The sequence below is a fragment of the Gouania willdenowi genome, unplaced genomic scaffold (assembly GCF_900634775.1).
Source record: "Gouania willdenowi unplaced genomic scaffold, fGouWil2.1 scaffold_332_arrow_ctg1, whole genome shotgun sequence".
NCBI classification, from domain to species: Eukaryota; Metazoa; Chordata; class Actinopteri; order Blenniiformes; family Gobiesocidae; genus Gouania; species Gouania willdenowi.
In genome coordinates, this window is record NW_021145094.1 from 1,878,051 (window position 1) to 1,900,199 (window position 22,149).

The 22,149-nt window shown below is 41.6% G+C and overlaps 1 protein-coding gene across 1 annotated transcript; it reads left to right on the top strand.

The window, feature by feature from the left end:
• The first annotated feature begins 296 nt into the window (after positions 1-296).
• On the top strand, positions 297-3,851 carry LOC114459617 (uncharacterized). Its single transcript, XM_028441801.1, has 11 exons — positions 297-615; positions 696-830; positions 988-1,130; positions 1,232-1,368; positions 1,476-1,569; positions 1,710-1,839; positions 2,044-2,261; positions 2,342-2,519; positions 3,079-3,203; positions 3,365-3,766; positions 3,807-3,851. The coding sequence occupies exons 1-11, from the start codon at positions 522-524 to the stop codon at positions 3,849-3,851; spliced, it is 1,701 nt and encodes a 566-aa protein (XP_028297602.1). The 5' UTR covers positions 297-521.
• Positions 3,852-22,149: the final 18,298 nt, after the last annotated feature.

A 22,149-nucleotide genomic window follows, 5' to 3' on the forward strand; every position in this document is an offset into this window, starting at 1 on the left:
CAGTTATGTCATCAGTGCTAGTCTGGGGCAAATATTTTTTTTTTTTTTTTTTTTTTCCAATAATTTTATTTACACATTTAATTATGTACAAAACTCTTACATAACTTTTTTTTGACTGGAAAAGGCAGAAAATTAAAAAAAAAAACAAACAATTTATTACAAAAGACTAAAAACGGACGTGAGTAACATTTGATCAGGATTCATCACAGAAATCTGGGGCAAATAAAATGTTCAAGGGGGCACCATTGATTCGTTTTACCATTCACATGTCCAAAAATCGCAGATGCACTCTATCGGGCCATGCAAATGTACAGACTAAGTGACCAAGCTTGACAGGATTATTTTAAAATCCACTGCATGTGTGTCAAAGCTTTGACAGTCTTTACAGGGTATAACCTGCATGATGTGTGTTTATAAGTGTTATTAATCATTTCAACTTGAATTGCTTCATTTTGTTTTGTCTTTTACATCAAGTGCTTATTACTGTCAATTTAATTTATTTGTTTTTTGTAGGTCTCAGCATGCTGATCCAGGTTCGTTACTGCCAACAGCAGAAGTATGTGAAGGTGAATGATGTCGATGGACAGTTTGATTTCATGGAGTTCCATGAAAAAGGTTTGTTTTTACATATAGACTAAAAATTGAATGAATATTGTGTATGGGATTTTATCTAAGTCTGTTTTATCTTTTTCTAGTCATTGAGAGATTTTGCATGCCACCTGACGCAAAAGTAGTGTACAAAGATACAACGGGAACAGAAGTTGATGAAGACATTTTCAGTGACCTTGTCAGCCAAGGCAGTCTGGTTCTAACAGCTTTCTCAAATGATGGTAAGAAATGTAGCGGTCAATGGTATGACCCAATCCAATTCCAGATGGTGTAACCTATATATTTTTTTCTCAAATCTGTCAACAGTGTTAAGTATATTGTGGAATTAATGTAATTCACTTTTGCAGTGCAAAATAATTGTTTTTCTTTTCCTTCTAGGGTTTTCCGATTCCTCCTTGTCCTCTCCATCTGAGTGGTCTGAATCTAGCTTCAGTTCAAGTGCATCAACTATACTTCTAGATGAGGTCCCTAGGAAGAAATCCAGAGTTGAAGGAATAATCAATGCAGCGTCTGCTAAAAAGGTTGCAACAATCCTCACTTCTCACAGATTTCTTTAAATGTATCTATCTATTATTCTGCTGTTAATCACAATTTTTCTTGGCTTTCTTTTTTTTTCCTTAAGTTGATCGAAACATTACTTGAAACCAGTTCAGGTGGTAAAGAGGTTCTCGAGGAATATCACACAACACAAACTCTTACAGATGCTACCAGAAGAAAACTGGTCAATATAATAGTGGCCCACATGATTGATAAACATGGGTAATCTTGTCCTCTTTATTAAGACTTTGATAAGAAAAATAACTGTTTAACCATTACATAAAGAATGCAAATTACATAAATAATTCCACCTCAATCTTTCTTCTCAGGCACATCCCCACCAAAGCTATTATAGAAGAATATGCTCTGGGGATAGTGACTGTGTTCCCGTCCCTCAAAGACCCTTACTTCAAGAAAGGCTATGTATGTATAGCTATTATTTTACTTTTATTTATTTTATTTTTTTTACATAATTTGTATGTTTTGGGTTGTGTTTGAGGGGATGTTCAAATTCTAAGATTACTTATGAGTGACAACACATTGTGAATTAATTTCCATTTTAGGAACACTTCTATGAAGCTGCAAGCAGCACAGGCTACATTTCTTGGCGTCTGAAGACAGTCAAAAGAAAGAGTCGACGAGGATCTGTAGCTCCAAATAGCCCCACTGGCTTTTCGCAAGGGGGAGGAGGAGGTAACATACTTGCTAAGTGCCTTTTAGACTATAGTCACCATTTTTGATGTCAACCAGTATAGAATTGAATGAAAGGGTTTAAGGGTCTTATGTTCTCACCTTTTCCACAACTCTGTAGGTCTGAAATGTTATTTTGTTTTTATTTACCTATCTGATCAGCAGATAGGGCTTATTTTCTTTAAACTGTTGTGTTCTTTCCTTCAGGGGGCCCTAATTTGCAACGATCCAGTGATGTTGAGAAGCAGCTTGAGGGAGATGCCTGCCAAGAGGCAATCTCTTTGCTCAACCATGCAACAGACACTTCTTTAATTCTCCAAAAGATGAGAGAGACATTTCAACATCGTCGAAAACTTATCAATGACCCTGCCAAAATTGTTGATATCCTGTCTATCTTCCCAAGATTCATGGATACAAAAGGATTAGTAAGTATGCAGTGGTCTATGTTTTGAAGGACTTGAAATTTGGTTCTGAAGGTGGTAGTAATATATTTTCTTTCTCACAGGTGAATCAAGACTTCACTCTTCTGTTTGATGATGAGGTATCCACCAGACTGCTTCAGAAATGGGATCCGATCTTCAGATCTAACGTCATCAAAGAGGCCAAGCAGCTCACCTCAACACCGGAGCTGCGTGAATTGGTTCAGTCAGCAGAGAGTCAACCAGGAAGTGATGAGGCAACAAGTGAGTTTTGCTCTTTAGAATTTGTTACAAGCAGTTACATTCCAAAACTCTATTAAATAAGAATTATTTGATTTTATTACATTTTTTTGTAACTAAATTTCTTCAATGTAGATTGTTTATGTCTTCTCTAAGAAATAAACGTGAATGACTCAAAAGAAGATGTTTACTGCCTACTACTAAGTGAAGGCTTATGGTTGTTCACTAGTTGATCATAAAATTTAAAGCATTATATTCACCATTTAAACATTTGAGGATTGATGTTTTTAAATCAGATATATTGGGGGCTATATTCTCTCAGCTCTTGCTTCACTAACATCCTTTAACTGTCAATTTACAATTTATTGCAGCACACATCAACTTAAAAAATTCAGGATTTTCAATCTTTTCAACATTGTAACTGCTTTTAACCCTTTGCAAACCATTCTGTTCAGCCTCCAGAATTCACAAACTTTCAACAGGAAAATGCTCTTTATTCTAATCTCGTTTTAATTAAAAATATCAAATTAATGCATTTCAAAGTATTTTCCGTCAATTCATTCTGTCTGTTCTTTGTCTATAGCTTATGACAAAGAGATGGCCTCCCTTTTGTTGCTGTTATATCTCCTTCCGCCACCACCTGGGGGACCGAAATCTCCAAAAATAAGCGCCTCTGATGCAGTCAAAAAACTTGTCGTCTTTCACAAGGTAATTTAATATTTATTCATTTTTATCATGTTTAAAGGTGGTCAAGAGGTGGATGAAACAAATTAGACAAGTTACAGAGGGTGTTTGTGTTCACTTCTGTCATGCTGTTTTCTCTGATTTAACTTGTGTCAAATGTCCCCTGTCCTTGTGTAAACCCTTAGTCTTGCTGCAGTTTGGAGGAGCATCTTCGGAATCAGCAGTGCCAGCAGCCATACCTCCTAGCCGTTGGTCGCCAGAAGAGGAACATCGACAGCTTCTACATCTCCATGGACAAACATCTCATCCCTTGCCAGGCAAACCGTTTCATTGGGGCATTTGATTTCCATGTTTGCAATAACTATTCATTTGATATAATGCATGACCTTCTTGAAGGTGTTGCCCAGTATGAGACCAAACTGTTATTTCAATATCTCATAAAAAACTTTATATCAGAACAGGACTTGCTTTCCCGAATTTATGGATTTGACTATGGTTTTTTAGACAGAAAAAACCGCCCCACAAACATCATTTTGGATAGTGCTGGCAATGGCATTGGCTTGAACTCCATCCAGACATTGTGTCTCGTGAAAAACATCCCTCTTTTGTTTGGTGACATTATTCCAGCGGGAAACGGACACTGGGAATTACTACTACTCTTACTCCAAATAATGGACATTGTTCTTTCTCCTTCTCTCACTTTGGGTATGACTGTGTATTTGAAAAATCTCATTGTTGACCACCACAAATTATTCAAGCACTTGTGTCCTCAAAGAAACTTGATTCCCAAGCATCATTTTATGATTCACTATCCATCTTCTATTTGGAAAATTGGCCTCTTATTGTTTGTCTGGTCTATGAGGTTTGAGGCGAAGCACAAATTGTTTAAAAATTATTTAAAAAAATTTCAAAAACATAACCAAATCACTTGCAAAAAGGCATCAGATGGCCATTGCTTTCCATTGGGAAACTTTTCCTTTTTAAAAAAAAGGAATATGGGCCCATCAAATCATTTTCTCCAAGATATGTGGTCAACAGTGAAATGCTTCAAATGATGTCAAAAGAGGTGTTCGAAACAAGTTGGGTGAAAGTTGATGGCGTTGAGTACAGAGCTGGACTTGTTGTTTGCAATTCAATGGAGGAAGAGATGCCAGTCTTTGGTGAAATACTTGATGTACTTTTGCTTGAAAATGACATTTTTTTACTGACACTGGAGCTTTTTACAGTGAACTTTGATGACCATCACCATGCGTTCAAAGTGAAACGAACAGAAAAACAGCATGTCATAAAAACAATGGAACTGAAATGTCACCAACCTTTTGATATTCAAAGCTCATATGGAGCTACAAATGAAAGTTTATATGTCATACCTTCATTCACAATCTTTTAATTGTATAATGGGAGAAGAGCCATAAAATAAATATTTTTGCAAATGCATCATTTTTCTTGGAATTATGTCATTGTCAATCATTTTAATTTTACTACTAGTTATATTAAATTATTTCATAATTAGAAGTAGGAACTTTGTATGTTTTGTTAATGTAACTCACTAAACCAGGTTACAAAGGAACTCTGAATCAGTATTAATAACTCGATTAGTGTTAATTTAACCCAGTTTATTGAGTTAAAAAGTAACTCTGAATCAGTGTTAATAATAACTCGATCAGTGTTAATTTAACCCAGTTTATTGAGTTAAAAAGTAACTCTGAATCAGTGTTAATAATAACTCGATTAGTGTTAATTTAACCCAGTTTATTGACTTAAAAAGTAACTCTGAATCAGTGTTAATAATAACTCGATTAGTGTTAATTTAACCCAGTTTATTGAGTTAAAAAGTAACTCTGAATCAGTGTTAATAATAACTCGATTAGTGTTAATTTAACCCAGTTTATTGAGTTAAAAAGTAACTCTGAATCAGTGTTAATAATAACTCGATTAGTGTTAATTTAACCCAGTTTATTGAGTTAAAAAGTAACTCTGACACAGTGTTAGATATTTAACTATTTTGAAAATGTTAATTTAACTCTGTAGAGTGTGGAGCTATATAAACCCTGAAAAAGTGTTAAAATTGACTCTGTGGGAGTTGAATCAACACTCCACTTTTTGCTGTGTATATATATGCATACACACATCAGCATAAAATAATAAACCCAGTAAATACATATGTAAAACACTGCATCATTATTCATCTCAGTTCATCTTATAGACTTTTATAGTGCTACTACTTCCTTTTAGCACACAAAACCAACAGAAAAAAATAGCACCAGAGCAGCCACAGAGCCATGTTTCTCACCGTTGATCTATCTTTCTAAGTTGCGCACGTTGTCGGGGCTCACGACAGCTACTGCACGGAAGGCACGTGGCTTTAGCCTGCGAGACACAAAGCTAACATGGGCATTGGACGATAATACTATGTGTCAGTAAGCTCTCTTTTCATCCCATTGACTCGTCTTACCGACGTTTTCCTCCTTTCCTTCGTCTGGTCTTGGCTCCAGGCTTCCAGTAGGTAAGTGCACTGACACTCTCTCTATCCTCTCTCAGTTTAACTTGCGTGTTTTCTCCTCTCTCTGTCTTTTCTTCTCCTCCGCTGCGTGGCTGCTTCCACTCTCGTATCCGCGGTTGAAAAAAACCGGGAGAACCACACGCATGCGCCTCACCCCTGAGCTGACAAGCTGGACGTGACCTGCGTAGCCTCTGATTGGCTGTTGAAGGCTCTGTATCTTCTGCGTGCGGTCATGTGAACTGAGTGACGCATTCAAGTGCAATAGGAAATTTAAACTTTGCTGAACATATACAAACAAAACTAATAAAATAAATATTATTTTATTAACTTAAACTAATGGGTGTGTTTTTCTACCTGGGTTACACCCTCCCCTCCTGAACTCATGCACGTCCCTGTGCATGGTAAACAATTAAAGGACAATTACTCGAGGGAACAAGGCAGGGGGTTGAACAGGCTCTTCACCATCATTTATAACATCAGCCCAGGCTGCAGACAATCCTTGAAGAAATGATCTCACTGCTGTAATCAAAGGATTGCCTAACTCAGTGTACTCAAGCCGTCGTGATGGCTGACAGTTTCTCTCAGATCTCCTGACAGAATTATCTGTGTCCGTTCTTTCCTCGTCCTCCTCTGTCTCCAATGAGGCTATCTCATCTTTTTCTTCCATTGTACTTGTGTCGTCCTTTCCTTCTTCATGTTCTGCACCTTTATTGCCATCATTCATCTCATCCTCGTCCAAAGCATTTGAGGAAACCACAAGTTGTTCTCCTTGGATGTCTGGATGATCATCAGGTGAAACATTTTGTACCAAACATGTTTCATCGGCTTGTTCGGTTGATGTGTCTCTTTCGGTGGGTAAGTACTCAGGGTCACTCTGATGTGAGTTAGACTCATTGAGCAGACCATCTGAGGTACTGTTGAACATATCATGTGGGTTGTCAAAATCAGCGTGGTTGTCAAAGTCGGTTGGATTGTCATTATCAGGTGGAATGTCAATATCGGGAGCATTTACAGAACCTTCCGGCAGACTAATGCGTGGAGATTCAGTATGCTGAGTGTCTCGGACATTGGTTCTGGGTAGTTCAGGTTTCACAGGATGTTTACAGACTGTGGTGACAGGGGGACTAACATACAGCGGAATGAGTACATCATCATCTTCATCTGAGAAATTATCTTCCTCTACTGCAGGGTTTGCACGGGTTGCTGGCCTGCGTGGTACTGATTTTTGTACAGGCTCACTGCTTTCCTCCACAGGTAGGTATCCGCATGAAAGTAACAGGTCCCTATGAAGTGTTCTTAGGGGGCCATCTTTGGTTTCCGGTTTTACTGTATACACTGGGAGGGTGCCTGCTCTTCTCACCACTACATGGACAGTGGGTTCCCATCTGTCCGAAATCTTATGTTTTCCCCGGATGCGAACATTTCGAACCAGTACCCGATCTCCAGTTTCCAAGTCTGAGGCATTTATATGTCTGTCATACCTCGTTTTGTTCTTGTGAGCTATCTTTGCAGCCTTATCCATAGCTACCTTGTAGCTTTCTTTGAGACGTGATTTCAGGCTTTGCACATACTCAGAGTGGGATGTATGTTGGCCCTCTTGTACTGGCAACTTGAATGCAAGATCAACTGGCAGACGAGGCTGGCGCCCGAACATCATTTCATATGGGGTGAAACCAGTCACTTCATTTCTGGTGCAATTATAGGCGTGGACTAGAGGTTTTACATGGTCACGCCAACAGGACTTATCTTGATCTTGGAGAGTGCCAAGCATGTCAAGCAGGGTACGATTAAATCGCTCCACAGGATTGCCCCTAGGGTGGTAGGGGGTTGTCCTAATCTTGTGAATACCTGCCACTTGACAGAGTTCTTTGACTGTGCGGGACTCAAAGTCTGGACCCTGGTCACTATGCAGCTTTTCTGGGATACCGTAGTGCACCATAAAGTTCTCCCACAAACACTTTGCTACGGTACGGGCTTTTTGATTGGGTGTAGGGATGGCAACTGCAAACTTAGTGAAGTGATCTGTGATCACCAGGATATCTTTAGTCCCTCTTTTGTCAGCTTCAAGTGACAAGAAGTCCATACATAGGAGTTCAAGGGGTCGAGTAGTTCTAATGTTGACCAAGGGGGCTGCTCTTTCAGGTCGAGCTTTCCTCCGCACGCACCTGCCACACGTCCTCACTTTCCTTTCCACATCCGTAGCCATTTTCGGCCAATAAAACCTAGTTCTTACAAGGTCCAGTGTACGGTCGACTCCCATGTGACCCATGTGGTCATGCAGGCTTGTGAGAACTGTGTTGCGAAGCTCAGCTGGGAGTACAAGTTGGTATGTTGTCTGGGACCCCAGTTGGCGTCGTCTGTACAGGATGTTGTTATGGAACTCGAGACGATTTAATTCTCGGAGGAGGAGTGGAAGGTCCGGAAGTTGGGTGCGTAACGTGGGGGGTGGTGTGTCCCCATGTTCGATCTGGGAGATAACATGCTTTATACATTGATTGGCTCTTTGCTTATCTGCTAATTCCTCTTCAGTTAGATGAGGGATGGTTGGCAGACCTCCAACCTGTTCTTCTTGCCCATAGCTGTCAGGCACAGCACCAGGAGATATGGCAAGGACCTCCACTAGAGCAACACGATCTGGATCTCCCTCTCTCTCATCACCCGGGTTGACACTGTAGGTAAGCTGCCTCTCACAGATTGCTTTCACAACAGACTGATCTACTGCATTGATGTTCTTTGGATCGGAGAGATGATCTTGAGTGAACTGTTGTATACGTTCTCTCTCTTTTTGTGATTTCTGATCATCTGCCAGCATTCCATGGGGTCTGCGTGATAATCCATCCGCATCTCCGTTCTGCCTTCCTGGACGATAAAGGAGTTTGAACGAGAATGTGGACAGTGCTGCTAGCCACCTATAGCTGGTCGCATCAAGTTTTGCTGAGGTCAGAATGTATGTCAGCGGATTGCTATCCGTTACAACGGTGAAGTGGTTGCCGTAAAGATAATCGCTGAATTTTTCTGTAACTGACCACTTGAGCGCCAAAAACTCCAACTTGTGTGCTGGGTATCGGCTCTCGCTTCGTGACAGCCCTCTACTTGCATAACCTATGACCCTAAGTTGGCCCTCTTGCTCCTGATACAACACCGCACCGAGCCCGGTGGTACTGGCGTCGGTGTGCAGTATATAGGGTGTCTGGGGGTCAGCAAAGGCTAGTACTGGGGCTGTAGTGAGGCTTTGGATGACTGTCTCGAAAGCTTGCTGGCAAGCTGGTGTCCAGCGACCTCTGAAAGGCTCTTTTGGGTCATGGTATTGATCCATTCTCTGTTTCAGGTTTGCTCGTTTGGTTTTTGATTTCTTTTGGAGAGGTGGATAGCCGGAGGTTAAGTTGTGGAGAGGTTTTACGATGCTAGAGTAGCCCTTAACAAACCTCCGGTAGTATCCAGCAAAACCGAGGAATGATCTTAACTCTCGTAGGGTCTGGGGGACAGGCCATGTTTTAAGAGCTGAAATCTTCTCGGGATCAGTTTCAACGCCAGTTCTGGAGACTACATGACCCAGATAACGAACCGATGTCTGGAAGAAAATGCATTTTTTGGGTGATAACTTCAACCCAAACTCTTTAAGACGAGTGAGCACTTTCATGAGTCTTTCTTCGTGCTCCTCAAGGGTTCTGGAGAACACTATGACATCATCCAGGAAAACCAACGCATCTTTCAAATGCATATCCCCCATGCACCTTTCCATTAGTCGTTGGAATGTGCTGGGAGCATTTGTGACCCCTTGAGGCATCCTATTGAACTCCCAAAACCCGAGGGGGCACACGAAGGCTGTCTTTGGTTTATCCATTTCTGCAACCTCTATCTGGTAGTATCCTGACTTAAGGTCAAGCACAGAGAACCACTGAGAACTGTTTAGGGCTGAGAATGTGTCCTCAAGCTTTGGAAGGTTGTATGCATCTTTTATAGTCTGGAGGTTCAGACGCCTATAATCGATGCATAACCTAACTTGGCCATTCTTTTTCCGGACTACCACTATTGGTGATGCAAACGGCGATTCTGACTCTCTTATAACTCCCGCTTCAAGGAGCTCTTGGATATGCCTTCGGACAGCTTCGATGTCCTGTGGGTGTATTGGTCGGGCACGGAGCTTGAAGGGGGTTTCGTCTGAGAGTTTTATGTGGTGCTTTACTTTATCTGTCCGACCAAAGTCCAAGTCATGATGTGCAAACACATCAGGCATGTTGTTAAGCTGCTGAGTGATGCGTTGCTTCCATTCAAGTGGGACTGGGGAATCACCAAAATTTAAATCTAAGGTTGGCTCTTGGGTTGACTGGGTCTCTGGAAGTTTCTGGAGGGGTTCTGATTGCTTGGTTATACTGTGTTCTTTTAATAAGACGACCTGGTAAGCACTAACTTCTGCAATAGTACATTTAGCAGGGATGGTTATATCATGGTCAGACTCATTGCTTATGACGACCGGCAGTTCATGAGGTCGCAGCTGAGGGAAATCAACTAGACCAGTTTTGACTAGCAGGCCACCTGGTAGGGGGGATGTCGATGGATATTCAATGACAACTGATTTCTCCTCTTGAAGGCCACTAACAAGGGCAACTCCCTCGACCACTACAGTTCCACCGGCTGGAATGACTCGAGGCATCTGGCCTTGCATCTTCACTACCCCTTGGTGGTTGTTGCTTGCTTGTTTCCGTCTTAACTCGATAACTTTGAAAACTACTTTGTAGCCATGTGAGAGGGGCTGACGATGGGTCATGTCAGTTTCTGAATAGATGTCAAACAGCACGTCTAGGGTGTTCGTGCCTATGAGCACAAGGGTCTGTGAGGTGTCAGGAACAACCAAGGCGAGTGTGTTTACATCTATTGGAGCCCCTATAAAGTCTCTGGGAAAGGTTATGGTCATTTCTATATAGCCAACATAAGGCACAAGCTGGCCATTTGCACATTCCACTTCTAAGAGGTCATGCAGGGGATTAATCTTCTGCTCTGAAAGGTATTGCTTGTAAAATGACTCAGATACAGTGGTTACCTGTGAGCCTGAATCAAGAAGGCAGTTGACTTCTTCACCTCCCACCGTCACTTGAGCTGTACTCTTGGTACCAACCAACTTTTTGGGGAGTTGAAAAAGTTGGTTCTGCTTTGGATGTTGTAAGCTTGAACTTGTTTGAACTTTGACTTTCTCTGCAGATGTACTAACTTTGTTTATTCCAACGGGGGGTTTGTCTTCATTATTTACGTCTAAGGGACGCTGCCGACTCTCATCAGCCCCTGTTTGTCCCACAACAGGAACTGTTAATCGTTTAAAGGTAAGTGTGAACCATTTTGTGCGTCCCACTTGCGCTGTTTTTCCTGTAGCTGCTTCTTCTTCTCTGCCACTAAGTCGGGATTTGCGGGATCGGTGCAACATGGGGCAATGTGCCCATCTTCGCCACAGTTAAAACAGTACCAAGGCCTGGGTCTGTATGTCTGTTTCTTTTTAGTCTGACTTTGCAAGAGTTTATCTGTGTCAGCTGATTTAGATTTTCTGCTCTGTGGCTTCGCTGTAGTCTCATTGCTACTATCCCCCTTTGTCTTTTTCTGTGACATGAATGTAGTTAGTTGACTTTGCAAACTTGCCACCTGTGTTCTCAGATCCTCGATAGCGCTAGTTCTGCTCTCCTGGTTCCCCTCTGGTTCACAAACATCTGCACCATGGAACTGCAACTGGGCTCTTTGTTTTGTGATACCAATATGTTTTTTCATACGGCTGCTTTTTGCTTGCTGTCGATCTTCTTCACAGCGAATCATTAACAAGAGGTCTGGGAATTGGGGCGGGCTGCTCTTCTTTTGTTCAAGTTGCAGGGCACTGAGCAGGGTGTTATCCCAACATCCCCGGCAGAACTGCTTAAGGAGATGTTTGTCTCCTTCTTCACATGTAACTCCCCCTCTTTTTGTAGCCAGGTTTAATGCTAGTTGGAGTCGATGAAGGTATGCGGAAGATCTCTCACCAGGATCCTGGAGGGTGTTCAGGAATTGAGCGTAAAGTTCCTCCCCATCTTCCACAGTACCAAAGGCAGAGTCTAAGAGCTGTAGGTAGGCTGCAGGTGGTGACTCTGGTCGTAAACCCTTGACTACATCAGTTGCTGGTGGAAGCAAGCTCTCAAGGATTTTTCTGGATATTTGCAGAGGGGACATGCTGGGATCATTTTGGAGCAGTTCAATGTGCGTGCGCCATGTGTCGTAATCAGTTTCATTATTAGGTCTGGGAGTCTTCCCGGAGAAGGAACGTAATCTCACCTGGGATTGCATGTGTGGGATGACATCTTGCCTCCTTACGATGTGCTCGACCACGACCTTCTGAATGTCAGGTGGATTCATATCGCTTACTGAAAGGGACGGTACTCTCCTTTCATTCGTGCGGGGGACATGATCAGTGGCACCATAGTTGCTTGGGGTGACATCTGAGAATGAGAGTTCAGGCTGTCGCTCTTTAGGTGTGGGAGGAGATACGACAGTGGTCTCAACATGTGCAGGGGAGAATGCTTCAGTTGCTTCTTGGATGGCTTCAACATCTTCCCCAATCTGTGACATCATCTCTTTCAATACCTCACTATAGTCTTTGCCACTCAGCTTGGCTAGTTCCTTAAGCTCAGCTAAGTATGTCTTAGTAATGTTTCCTCCTACCTTGGTAGCGTACGCACTACTCAGTGTCCTAACTTCATAAACAATGGTGGGGTCATCTTGTGCTTTGCACGTGTACGGTAAAATAGGTTCTAAACTTTCTAAGGCTGAACCACTGGAATATTCAACGATCAGGTTTTTGTGAAATTCGGACTGTGAATCATCGACCAGAAGGATTCTTTCAAGTTTACCATACTCTTTAAGAAAGTCAACCATCTGTTCATCCTTTTCAGATACCTGAGTTATTCCACTGACAATAACTGCGTTTGGAATTTTGACACCTGACATTTGGATGAAATCCATACTGATCATTGCTTCAATATTGGTGCTCAAATCAAATAGCTCCTGGCTGGCTCGCCACTTCTGTAACCCAATTTACCGATGATAAAAGTTATTACAGTGTAAAATCAAGTTGGACTAGTTATCGGAAAACTCAGATTTGTTAGGAGCTATATGGATGAGCAGCAATAATGAGCCAAACAAAGAATAACTGTTGAGTAGCAACTCGTGTATTGTTACAATGATTCGGATACCAAATAAAAAGAAAAAAAAAAGTGTGCACACTAAACAACCAAAAAAATAAGAATTGTCCATTGGGCCCTTAAAAATGAAAATTGTTGCAGGTGCACCTGTTCTTAAAGTTTCCTTGAAGTGTGATGTGTGTGTATGTGCGTGTGTGTACGTGTAGATCTCCTCGTCGGTGTCTTCTCTTCCGGGTTCCTAGCTCGCCATCAGTCTCAACCGGGATCTCTTCCTGGTCCTTGGACTTTCTCGTCCACTCAAAAAAACCTGACCTAAAAATAAGGTCACATCTATTAAATAAACTCTGATGCATCAATTAAAGTGTAACTGTCATAAATGCTAAATAGTGCATCAGACTCCACACAGATCTTCAATTATATAAAATAATAATTTTTCAGTTTTCTTTCAGATTTTGTTGTACAACATTCAATTTCTCATATCTAACTGCCTATGTGAACAGCATTGTAGTAATAATTATGGTAAGTAACCATTTTATTTACATTCAAAATATTCTAACATATCAAAATCAGATTAACATATATATACATAAAACAGTATAAAAAAAAGTAATTCAGAGGTATTAAAGTATTGTGCTTAATTTCTCCCACACTATAGGCCTACTAGTGTGAGGGGAATTGCACCACACTCACCCTTTAACATATCTAAACTCACAGTTGAGGTAAAATAAAGTAATTCAACACTTCGTATTTATAAAATAAAATATAATTTCACTCTAAAATTATTAAATAAAATATTTTTTATAACTAACACTTTTTAATATATATATATACACATACATACACATATATATATATATATGCATACACACATCAGCATAAAATAATAAACCCAGTATATACATATGTAAAACACTGCATCATTATTCATCTCAGTTCATCTTATAGACTTTTATAGTGCTACTACTTCCTTTTAGCACACAAAACCAACAGAAAAAAATAGCACCAGAGCAGCCACAGAGCCATGTTTCTCACCGTTGATCTATCTTTCTAAGTTGCGCACGTTGTCGGGGCTCACAACAGCTACTGCAGGGAAGGCACGTGGCTTTAGCCTGCGAGACACAAAGCTAACATGGGCATTGGACGATAATACTATGTGTCAGTAAGCTCTCTTTTCATCCCATTGACTCGTCTTACCGACGTTTTCCTCCTCTCCTTCGTCTGGTCTTGGCTCCAGGCTTCCAGTAGGTAAGTGCACTGACACTCTCTCTATCCTCTCTCAGTTTAACTTGCGTGTTTTCTCCTCTCTCCGTCTTTTCTTCTCCTCCGCTGCGTGGCTGCTTCCACTCTCGTGTCCGGGGTTGGAAAAAGACCGGGAGAACCACACGCATGTGCCTCACCCCTGAGCTGACAAGCTGGACGTGACCTGCGTAGCCTCTGATTGGCTGTTGAAGGCTCTGTATCTTCCGCGTGCGGTCATGTGAACTGAGTGACGCATTCAAGTGCAATAGGAAATTTAAACTTTGCTGAACATATACAAACAAAACTAATAAAATAAATATTATTTTATTAACTTAAACTAATGGGTGTGTTTTTCTACCTGGGTTACATACTCATACTCCTGGTTGTGATTCTGATAAGATGTTTATTCTAAGAACAAACACTGGTTTTAATGTTTTGGTTTTAGTATTAATATATATTTAGGTTTATTTCAAGATGAGTCAACTTGTATCAAGAAACAGCTTAATCATTTTTCATTAATGCTGAGTCATTTTTTACTTAGATTAGTTGATTTATTCTTGTTCCAAAGCTTTCATTTGCATAAATTAAAAAGCAAAAAATTTTTTAACAAGAATTATTTGTTTATATTCAGTATATTTCACTTGTTATTGTGTTGTAGGAAGTTTGATTTCAAGTAATTTATTCTAATAATCATCCATTTCTGCTTATTTTAACCCTTTAGAATACTTATCTTGCTAACCACTACATTAATTATAATTAAATTCAGTACATCTACATGTCTGCTATATGTTGTCACCACTAAAATGTATGTAACCCTTTTTGCCACCCGGCTCGTTAAGTTAAAGGAGCGATTTCTTAATCTTTAACCCCTTTTTCCCTTACTGAATAATAACTATGGCAAAAGAGACATCCCGATGTATAAAAACTGTGTCTAGGGTCAAATATGATGCTCACTTACAAATCTGATGAGAGGTTTCCCAGAAATAATAATAAATGACTAAACCAAATGAGCAAATATCATTAGTTAAATCAAAAAATGGTATTGTTTACAGTGTATTATTTAAATGATAAAATGATTAAACACACACACACAATAACTGTAGTTCAGACTTAGTCTGCTGTATTCAAAGATGGAACAATGAAAAAAAACAATACAGTTTTAGTGGTAAATAGTTTTGAATCAGTTGGAATAAAGTTTAGGGTTTTTTTTTTTTTTTAGAGTGCACTCTTTAGTTTTAAACAATTGCTTTTAGAAACGTTGGCGCGCGTTGGAGCTCTTATCCATTGGAAAACAACTTGAAAACGATAATCCTACCAGTCTGGAATGAACGAAAACCTTGTCCTCACGACCAGATGAGAAAGCTTGGTGCACGCAGAACCTCTCTCCGTCCCGTTGTCCTCAACGCGGATGAGTGCTGATCCTCCTGGCGGCAACACCGTCTCTTCTCACCGTCCGACTCCTGACGAGGCTGATCCGTCCCGACTAGTAGCGTTAGCTTAGCGTTAGCTTCACTCAGCTGGTTCAGTTCTGTCCTGGCAACGTCGCTCACAGCTCACTCTCTCGCGGTGCGGGTCGTTCATGAACTCCACAGCAGTCCACAGAAGCGAGGGGCAATTATCCAGGCCTAAAGTCACTGAGTTTTTTTTCGTTTTCCTCTATCACACATGCACGTGTCGTTTTCATGCAGCAGCGCGACACGCCATCTCTCGGGCTTCTCTCCCGTATTTTCTAACTTTTCTTCTTCTATGCTTCCGGTAATGTCTCTTCTTCTACGCTTCCGGTAATGTCTCTTCTTCTACGCTTCTCAACTAGCGAAGCGCACACAAAGCATCACCACAGAATAAACAGATAATAGGCTACATATTTGTTTTTAACTTTTAACTAAACAATGAATTTATTAATATTTTGATAGTAATGTTTTAATATCAAACCATGAAATAATGTAACTTTTACCATGTAGAAAAAACAATGCATTCAACATCCCAGTGTTATTTAACTTGTAAACAAATATACTCAGTGTTATTTAACTTGTAAACAAATATACTGATTTAATAAGCAATCAGGTCATTACACTCTCCCCCTACCAAAATAAAGACATGCCCTCATGGCTTGGTAAGTAGGCTAATAAAATCAGATAGACCCAACTAAGGTGGGAAAGGAGAGCTTATCCACTTATAAAAACAAGAAACAAACTTCACAGGGCAAATACTGGGATTCCCTGGTTTATCATAAGTAAGTCTTGAAGGAACTTTTTTAAGTCTTTGAGACGTTCTGATCTCACTATCAATCTGTAAGTCTTCTCGTGAGTCTGTCTCTGGATCAAAACGTATCGAGTCTTGTGTCTCTGTCTCAGTATTGCACGTCTCTTGCAAGTCTGACTGTTCAGCTATGTCAAGTATAGTCTCTTTATTTCCATTTTGGTCTTCTTGAACCGCTTGCAAATCTTCTGTCTGCTCTTCAGGTTGCATATCAAGATCTAGACTGAATGGTTCACATGTTCCATCATCTTTGCGGGTACTTTGTATTGAGAATGGCATGTAGAACATTTCATCCTCTGACTCTGTGTCATCTTTGTTCTCTTGTTCTGACATTTCAAGATCTTGGACTGATCCTTTGTCAATATCTTTGTTTTGGTGTCTTTTCCTCCTTCTCAATCTCCTCTTTGGAATAATGTCTGGGTTTTGTGTTGGGACCAAACATACTTTTTGTCCCAAGGGCAAGATGTGATTACGATGAAGGATTTTGATTGGACCATCACCATCCTCTGGTTTCAGCCGAAACACAGGTAAGTTTGAAAGTTGATTTTCAACAACATATGGTTTTGAGCCCCAGCGATCTGCCAGCTTATGTTTTCCTTGCAGTCCGAGGTTACGGATGAGGACTCTATCTCCAGGTAAAAGTTGTGTGAACTTGACCTTCCGATCATATCTTTCTTTGTTTCCTTTATTTTGTCTAGCAGCGGCAGACTCTGCGAGGTTGTAAGCAGCATTGAGTCCTTTTCTCAAGTCTTTCACATACTTAAGGTAAGTTTCTTTGCAGGTGTTGTCGCTTGATGTTCCGAAACACAAGTCCACGGGCATCCTTGCTTCACGCCCGAACATGAGATAATATGGCGAAAAACCTGTAGCTTCATTTGGCGTACAGTTATAAGCGTGAACCAGATGTGAAATGTGCTTGCTCCAATTTCTTTTCTCATTAGGCTCAAGAGTTCCAAGCATGTTTAATAGGGTTCGATTAAACCTCTCGGGTTGGGGATCCCCCTGGGGATGGTATGGAGTGGTCCTCGACTTTTCCACGCCAAGAGAACTCAATAACTCTCGAATGAGACGGCTTTCAAAGTCTCTGCCCTGGTCACTATGCATGCGTTTTGGCAGACCATAATGGAGGAAATACTTTTCCAGCAGAACTTTGGCCACGGTTGCAGCTTTCTGGTCTGTGGTGGGAAAAGCCTGTGCATACCGGGTATAATGATCAGTGATGACTAAAACGTTCTCTGTGTTACTTTGGTCTGGTTCTATGGACAGGAAATCCATACATACTAAATCCATTGGACCGTCGCTTTGCATGTGAAACAAAGGCGCTACTTTTTTTGGAAGTGTTTTTCTCTGTATGCACCTTGCACAGTTTTTACAGTGTTCTTCAACATCAGATCTCATCTTGGGCCAATAGAATCTTTCTTTGATGAGTCCGTAAGTCTTGTCGATGCCTAGATGACCAGAATCATCATGGAGTGATTTCATGACTGTTGTTCTGAACTTTTCTGGTAAAACTAGTTGTGAACGACGGTTTCGGCCAGGTGGAACTGTCACTCGGTATACAACATCCTGTTGCAGTTTTAGTCTCTCGAACTCCCTCAACAACAATGAAGCTGCAGGGTCTCTTGACTTGATCTGAGGTGATCCATTCTGCTTTAAAGCTCTCCATATCTCCTTTAGAGTCAGATCTTCCTGTTGAGCTTTTGAGATCTCAGAGGGACTCAGAATTGGCATTCCCTTTAAGCTGAGTGTGGACAGGTTGCAGAAAGCTTTGGGTACAGCGTGTATGGACAAGCCCAAATGATCGATTGCTCTCTCATGACGAGTATTTTTCTTGGTCACGTGGGATACTTGACACATTGCTCTAACGCCATCTGCTGAGATGTCTGTCCACTGTTTTTCTTGGCATGGGTCAGGGTGAGGGCGCCTTGAAAGGGCGTCAGCGTCAATGTTTTGAACTCCTGCTCTGTATTTAAGACTGAAGTCGTATGTTGACAGGGCCGCAAGCCAGCGGTGACCTGTTGCGTCTAACTTGGCTGATGTCAACACATAGGTCAAAGGGTTGTTGTCAGTTCTAACCTCGAAGCTTACTCCATACAAATAGTCATGTAGTTTGTCAACTACGGCCCACTTTAAAGCAAGATATTCTAACTTGTGTGCAGGGTAGTTACGTTCAGAGGGGGTTAGACTGCGACTGATGAAAGCGACTGGTTTTAGTCCTTCACCTTGATCTTGGTATAAAACTCCACCAAGTCCTTCTCGGCTTGCATCAACGTGTAGCACGTAGGGTAACTGGGTTTGCAAAGGCTAGCACAGGGGAGTTGGTGAGTCTTTGTTTTAACTCCTCGAAAGCAGCTTCACACTTGTCGTCCCACCGATGACCAAACGGCTCTGATGGATTAAAGTAGACCTGGTCTAGCTTTTTCTTGGACTTTTTTGCATGGGGCGGGTAACCAGACAAAAGTTGAGTTAAGGGAAATGCGACTTTAGCATAGTCTTTGACGAAGCGTCTGTAATATCCGCAGAACCCGAGGAAAGATCTCAAGGCAGTTAAAGTGGTTGGTCTGGGCCATGTAGTGACTGCTTCTGTTTTCTTTGGATCTGTAGATACTCCTTCTTGTGACACAATGTGACCAACATAAGACACCGATGGTTGACAAAACTGGCATTTGTCCAACGACAGTTTGAGGCCCTCCTCTTGTAGGCGGTCAAGCACCTTAAGCAGTCGTTGCTCGTGCTCTTCGAGTGTTGCTCCAAAAATAATGAGGTCATCCAAATAGACCAACACTTCCAGCAGATTCATGTCTCCGACAGTTTTTTCCATGATGCGCTGGAAAGTTGCAGGAGCGCCTGACACACCTTGTGGCATCCTGTCAAATTGGTAAAACCCAAGGGGACATATGAAAGCAGTCTTTTCTTTGTCTGACTCACTCATGGGCACTTGGTAGTATCCACTCCTGAGATCTAGGACACTAAACCACTTGCTTCCATTCAGACATGTCAGAGCGTCTTCAATCTTAGGCACTGTGTATTGGTCAGGGGTTGTGCGCCTGTTAAGGGTACGATAGTCCACACACATCCGGATCTTGCCATTTTTCTTTCGCACGACCACTATAGGGGAGGCATAGGGACTGCGAGATTCTGTGATTATGCCAGCTCCTTTTAGTTCTGACAAATGTTCTCTGAGGGCTTCAAGATCGGCTGGAGGTAAGCGGCGAGATCTCTCTCGAAATGGTTTATCCTCTGTGGTTTTGATTTCATGCTGCATACTTTTGCTACAGCCCACATCAAACTCATGGGTGGAAAAAACATCTCCTCTTTCAAGCATTTTATTCACCAACCTATCTTTCCATTCTTTAGGAACAGGTGAAGCTCCAAAGTCAAAAGAGGATGGGGTGAGTTTCTTTGAGGTTCTAGGTTTGGTCTCTCTTTTCACAGAGGGCGCTGGAAACACATCCACTGGAAAAAGGTGAGCGATTGGCATACCTCGAGTCAGCATGATATCTTTAGATGAACTGTTAGTGACAAGGACAGTGATTCTTTTGGAGCTCACAGCAGTGACTGATTGTAGCTCCGGCCTCACCAGAAGCTGATCTGGAAACCTTGGTTCTTCTGCAAGATCATCGGGTAAATCCACCAAAATGGCTTGAGTACTTGGTATCTCTTGAAACTTTGGCACGCCTTTGACCCTTGCTACACCTCCTGGGCGTATTATTATTGGTTTTGGTTGAGCAAACCATACAGATCCTCTTATTTGGCTGTCAGTTTCAGAGGGGGACTTTGATATTTCCACCATAGCCTTTTGGAAAGCAGGGTGAATGCGTTTCACTGTTGTGATGTTTTCTCCCTCTTTGTCCTTGTAACTTTTTATGAGACGTCTCACAGTTGGAGTGTTGGTGCCAACCAGTATAGCTGCATTATCTTTAACAACTGGATCAGGACAGACGAGTACAAGTGCATCAATGGTCTCTGTCACGCCAACATCAGCTTCCCTGAACTCCAGCTTGAGTGACAAATAGCCATCGTACGGGTAATCAGCAGGACTGAGACCCCATATCTGTAGAGCACTGATAGATGTCAATGGCAGATGTGTCAGATATCTGTCGTAAAAGGATCTGTAGAGTAGAGTGACCTGAGAGCCAGTGTCGAGTATTGCTTTTGTGTAAATGCCTTCAATCTGAACTGGTACAGCAGAGCTTGGGCCCACTAAGCCTTTTGGGATAGTGTCTTCCACTATTTCCTCAGTTTTGATGCTCTTGGAACGTGTCTTTACCTCTGGGACGCCAGGCCGTTCCCTTACTGGGCCCCTTGGTAGTTTCCCGACTTCTTTGTCAGTTTGATAAGCCGCTTATTTACTCTTTGCAAGTTTTCAACTCCATCACAGTCTCTCATGTAGTGTCCATCTTCTCCACATCTGTAACAAAAGATCCCAGGCAGATCTGTGTTCTTTGATCTTTGAGAAATGATGTTTCTTTGGTATCTATTTTTGGTTGTATTGTCAAGTTTTGGACATTTTGGTTCAGTTTGAGCTGCTGCTGTTGCAACAGTTGCCACTTTAAGATTGTTCATTTCAGCTTTAATCTCCCTGAGTTCTCTCTTGAGCTTCTCAACTTCTGGGTCAGCTTTATTCTCAGATGCTGGTTTGGGGACTGAGGTGACTGATTTTGACATAACCATACTTTTTGCATCAGTTCTGCCTTGTAACATGTCCTCTTCCTCTCTGACATCTTTCAGCAGATCATTAAAGGAAGGCGGTGGTCTTAGTTTATGGGTCATGCGTATGCGCATTGCGATCATGTCATGTGGTAATGCACCTCGTACAACTTGTTCAATACGGAGTCGGTTCATATCTGCCAACTGCAATCCTCCTTTCCTGAAGATACAGTGTAGCAACTTGTCGAGCCTCAGCAGGTACGTGGACAGTTTTTCACCTTCGCTTTGAAATGTGTGTCTGAACTTGACTAGGAGATCAGATGAAGTTTCAGTAGTCCCAAAGGCTGTTTCAAGAGCTTGCATGTAGTCATTCGCTGTAGCTTTGGGATTTTGTGCTCTGAGGAATCTTATTATGTCAGCAGCTGGTCCTTTAAGACTCTCTACAACTCTTTGTTTCTTGACACTGTCACTGCATTGCCATTCTTCCAGCATGTGTGTAGTTTGCTCTGCCCAAGCGTCATACTCCTCTTCACCACTAGGTATTGGTCGCACACCAGAAAACATTCTGAGCTTCCTGTAGCTTTGAATATCAGCAGGCGCAGCATTGCATTTGTCAACAAGTGAGCTAATGGCATTGATGAGAGCAGTATTTACATCAAGGGATAACGGGTTTAACAGTCCTTTAACATCAGACATACTTTTGCCCTCATGCTCAAGAAATGACAGCAACTTTGCTTGAAAATCTCCTTGGTGTTCAGTTTCTAGCGGAATGATGTGAACAGGCCAGGGACCAACTTCACCTGGAACGCCCACTTGGTCAGGTAAAGTGTGTTCAGTCACATTAGTTAAGGTCTGGACTAGCACAAAGTCAGTCTTGGAAGTCAAGTCTGAACGTTTGTCCACTATTCTTGTCTTTCCCAAAATTTTAACTGAGCTCAAGACTTCCTGTAAAACCTCATCTGAGATGTCACATACACCACTTAAAACTAAAGCATGAGTGGGATCTAACTGATGTCTGTGGCACCAAGCTTTAATCTCTGCTGCCTCCATTTTCAGTACTTGAAGCAGAAAAAGTAACCAAAATTCTCAGATTTTACAGCAAAACTTCAAAAATATTTAGTAGCATCACATACAGCTTTAAAGAAATAAACCCACACTGTACATA

Excerpts from the sequence above, each read along its gene's own strand:
- LOC114459617 (XM_028441801.1), top strand. The coding sequence starts at position 522 with ATGCTGATCCAGGTTCGTTACTGCCAACAGCAGAAGTATGTGAAGGTG. Across the intron at positions 831-987 it reads AACAGCTTTCTCAAATGATG|GGTTTTCCGATTCCTCCTTG; the intron begins GTAAGAAATGTA and ends TTTTCCTTCTAG. Across the intron at positions 2,520-3,078 it reads AGGAAGTGATGAGGCAACAA|CTTATGACAAAGAGATGGCC; the intron begins GTGAGTTTTGCT and ends CTTTGTCTATAG.